This window comes from Quercus lobata, chromosome 10, assembly GCF_001633185.2.
Source record: "Quercus lobata isolate SW786 chromosome 10, ValleyOak3.0 Primary Assembly, whole genome shotgun sequence".
NCBI lineage: Eukaryota > Viridiplantae > Streptophyta > Magnoliopsida > Fagales > Fagaceae > Quercus > Quercus lobata.
Window position 1 is genome coordinate 14,095,651 of NC_044913.1, and position 4,270 is coordinate 14,099,920.

Sequence of the window (4,270 nt, forward strand, 5' to 3'; positions counted from 1 at the left end):
AGATCCATATCAACATATCAGAAATATTCACATATTCATTTTTTTCTGTGTCAAAGCTTGAAGCAGTTAAGGTGTTTTCTTCCAATGGTCCATGAATTTATTGCTGAACACAACAGTTTCCATTGCCACTATATGTCATTCAGAGAGCCCAACTAAGGCCATGACTTACAAGGAAAAAAAAAAAAAAAAATTCTGAACAGACCAAATGGAATATATAAGGAAATAGGATACGGGAGTGGTGGCATAAATCTAAAAAATTAACACAGTGAAGGGCAGCTTCAAGCTGCGCCATACAAAACTTTGGTTTAGAAAGTCAATTTATCACTTTTTATAAAAATTTTATGAATTTATTAGAAACACACATCTATTGAGGTTGCAAAGAAACAATGACTGGCATAAGAAAGTAAAACAGACATAAGTCTATTTAGCTGGCAGATTAAGGTGCGAGTGTAAATTATGATTCAACAAAATTAATAGGTTACTATAGCTTCTCTCACTTTTAAAATCACTTCTTCAACTTTTGGCAGACAAATAACTTTATCTTAGAATTATGGAAGCATTACAAGAGATTTTCTCTTATTGAGTTGAATATTGACTAGAGCAAATACAAATGAGATTCTTTTCACCTAATGCTTTCAAGAATTCACCTGCATAATTCATCACCATTATCACAACATGCACTTTACCATCTAACAAGAAGCATCAACATTTGCTTTCCAACAAGAGTAAGGTGCTCTTTCCCACTAGACTTGTTTAGAAATTTGCATGCAAAGTTGGGGTTTAGGGGTCTTGGCTTCGAATCTCTGATAGTCCAAATGAATTTATTGAATCAAACCATCAAGATTGAGAGGCTCACTTGTTAGCATCAAATTTATTTCTGAATTTCCAAATCGTGTTCATGGTCACAGACTCACAGCCACAATAAGAAGAGTTTGATCTTTGGAAAGCCCTCCTTGTAATAAAACACTATCTGGGATACAGAAGCCTTAATCAGACCAAGACTTGAGTCTACACTAACATTGTTTATCTTTGGCCCAATACTGATTTAAACCACACTAATCTTACCAAATCACTTTGTCATTTTTTTTTTGGAGAATAACATCACAACTTAAAAACAAATGAACCTCAATTCTGCCTTTCTACCACATGAATACCATGTGCTGATGTGTCTTCTTCCCTTCCGATCTTTTCACTAATCCTGCTTTTAGGGGTAACAAGAAGCATCAACATTTTTAACCTTTCATGGAATATGCTTTGCCATAAGGACTTCCAAACGATGGTATGAGAATTATTGAATCTGTGCTGTGTTTGTCAGCCCAATATATGGACACGAAAAAAAAGTGGAGATCTCTCTCCGACCAAATCACATTTTCTTGTGTAAGGGAAGTTGGAAGAGGATTCTTGTAGGCACAGGATCCAAGGATCATTCCAAACGTTTATACTATGGCCTTGCCCTACAAGAAAACATCTATGCCAAATAGAATTTCTTGTAGTAACTAACATCAGGAAAATGACATATTCAATGCTTGAGGTTCTCACTTTTCTGAGGCCTAAGAGAGGTGATTGGTAGATAGCTGCATCCTCAATTTTAGAGAAACTGATTCTCATGCTCAAACCAACAACATATTAGTTGGGCAAATAGCACTTGCCATTGCACCAATATCTAGCCCCTTTTATTACTAATTCACAGGGAAACAAGAAATTCTTTTTAGAGAGTAAAAACTAAAATGAATGAGCAAAGTATATTTTGATAATAATTTTACTTTATAGTGTGATGGGAAAATGTATTGCATACATTGTAGAGATTCTTTTTAACAAAATATTGTTTTCAATCTAAAAATTGACATGAAGTTCAATTTTCATCCTTAAACTATCCAAACAATTTTCCCCCTAAACAATTGAAAACATTATATTTTATGTCATTAGTACATTCCATTAATTTTTTATCCTATGTATCTAACAAAATGCTTGGGTGAAATCACTTAATATGACATGCAGCACTAATAAATAAATAGTTATTTCTCATAAATAAATAAAGAGTTATTCTAGGATCACAACTTTTGTTCCATAACTTTTTGACATAGCTTTGATTTTATCTACTGTAAATGATTGTTTATCAATTTCACACAAATGCCCCACCTTTTATCTATCAGTCAACCACATTTGTGGCACAAACATTGTCCACAAATTTTCTCATAAATAAATAAATAAAACATTACTCAATGTGATCCATAGTCTGAAAGTAAATATGGCATGTGTTGAAATTGGATTACACATGATTTGAAGAAGCAACTGCCTTCTGGCATGAATTCTGATGCAATGGACGCTGCTACCAAACCTTGAATCATTTTGGACCTTCGCAAGTCAAAATAAACAACGGATAATTGCATTGATTTGTTCAACTGAGCTACACAGCTCGAAGGGGTATGGATTAAGCCTAATAAATGGAAAACCATAGTTGTTCATGGAAAGCTGGAAACTTTCACAGATGACAAACCATGATTTATCTGCCTGTATCAGCATGGAACTTCTTAGGAAACACACAATCATGTAGTTACTGCTCATTGAAAAGAGGCTCAAGGTTGAAGGAGTCAATGAATTGAAACTGCAAAAGAACCAGGGCCCCATTCACATTAAGTTATTGAATTGTTCCTTTACAGCCATCTACTTCAAGATTAGTTGAGAATACTCTATTCTAAATTATTGTTTTATTCATCTGACACTGTCAAAAATAGACAAATGTTCTAGACCATGTAAAAGCTTTAGAAAATTACTAAGATTTTCCATTTTGATCCTTAACAGTTTCCAAGAGGGACACGATTTGCTAATAAATTTAAAAGATATTTTGATGACAGCCCGCCATCTTCAGTGGACTTTGTTGCTGCTTGTGTCACTTCCTATGTCTCTGCATCAGCAAAACTAAGAAGACTATTGAGGTTTTCACATAGAAAGAGAGTTATATATAGAACCATGATCTTCATTCTTCAACCACAAAACCAACCAAAAACTTATCTTTTACAATCTTGTACTCTCTAAAAAACAGGAGTTTCTAGCAGCCATGATGAAATCATCAAACTCACCCCTCTACCTGCTATCTTGCCTTCTAATGTTACTGCTTCTCCCGGTGCCTTCCCTATCAGCTGACCCTGATTCGTTACAGGACTTTTGTGTTGCAGATTTGAATGCATCCATATCAATCAACGGATTTCCTTGCATACCTGCCTCAAAAGTTAATGCAAGTGATTTTTTCTTTGATCTGAGCAAAGAGGGTGTCACTAACACATCAAACTTAAACTCCAGTGTCACTCCTGCAAACGTCCTTGCATTTCCTGCTGTTAACACTCTTGGGATTTCAATGAACCGTGTAGACTTTGGCCCTGGAGGACTCAATCCACCACACTCTCACCCTCGTGCAACTGAGATGGGTTTGGTTGTTGAAGGGAGCATACTTGTGGGGTTTGTGACAACTTCCAATGTGTATTACTCTAAGGTTTTGACTGCTGGAGAGGTCTTTGTCATTCCTAGGGGACTTGTACACTTCCAAAAGAATGTTGGAAACGGGAAAGGTATTGTCTTCACTTCTTTCAATAGTCAAATGCCAGGGGTTGTGATTTCCTCAACAACTCTCTTTGGTTCACAACCCCCAATGCCTAATGAAGTGTTAACTCAGGCGTTCCAAGTAGACGATGCTGTTGTCAATAGCATAAAATCTAAATTTGGTTCTTAAGCCATGGCCTTCCTGATAAGGTCCCTTTGATTTGAAGATTGTGTAACAATACTTTTTGAGATTGCCTGCCTCCCTTTGTTGGGCTGTGTTATTCAGGTTATGTGTGTATGTTGTTTGATTATTGATTGATTCTATAAAATTAGTTGTTTTAATTATGCCTATGTTGTTATGTTTATTGACGAATTTTATGATAAATTTTTTCACCTGTGAGTTGAAGTATTGACTTCTAAATAACTCCATCGAATCTCCTTTACTGTAAAAAAAAATACCTTGAAGAATATACCTCTGCTCTGAATTCAGATACAATAATCTAAAAGTGTCCTGTATCAAACCCCGCATACTGACAGCAAATTGTCATGGATTATTTATAACTAAAATTAATTTCCATTTGGTTTCATTTTAAGTGGAGAGTAATGATTCAAATTGGCTTTAATGGCTTCTCTCGAAAAAATAAGAAATAAATCATCTCCTATGGCATTTGTCAATTGCTCATTCTGTAACATATAATATTAGTTTGATTTTAATGACTCCAAAATTTTTCAT

At 35.0% G+C, this 4,270-nt stretch overlaps 1 protein-coding gene across 1 annotated transcript; it reads left to right on the plus strand.

Annotated features, from left to right (window-relative positions):
- Nucleotides 1–2,996: 2,996 nt before the first annotated feature.
- On the plus strand, nt 2,997–3,882 carry LOC115965717 (germin-like protein subfamily T member 2). Its single transcript, XM_031085015.1, has one exon. The coding sequence runs from the start codon at nt 3,059–3,061 to the stop codon at nt 3,725–3,727; it is 669 nt and encodes a 222-aa protein (XP_030940875.1). The 5' UTR covers nt 2,997–3,058; the 3' UTR covers nt 3,728–3,882.
- Nucleotides 3,883–4,270: the final 388 nt, after the last annotated feature.

Coding starts and splice junctions, on each gene's coding strand:
- LOC115965717 (XM_031085015.1), top strand. CDS start 3,059: ATGATGAAATCATCAAACTCACCCCTCTACCTGCTATCTTGCCTTCTA.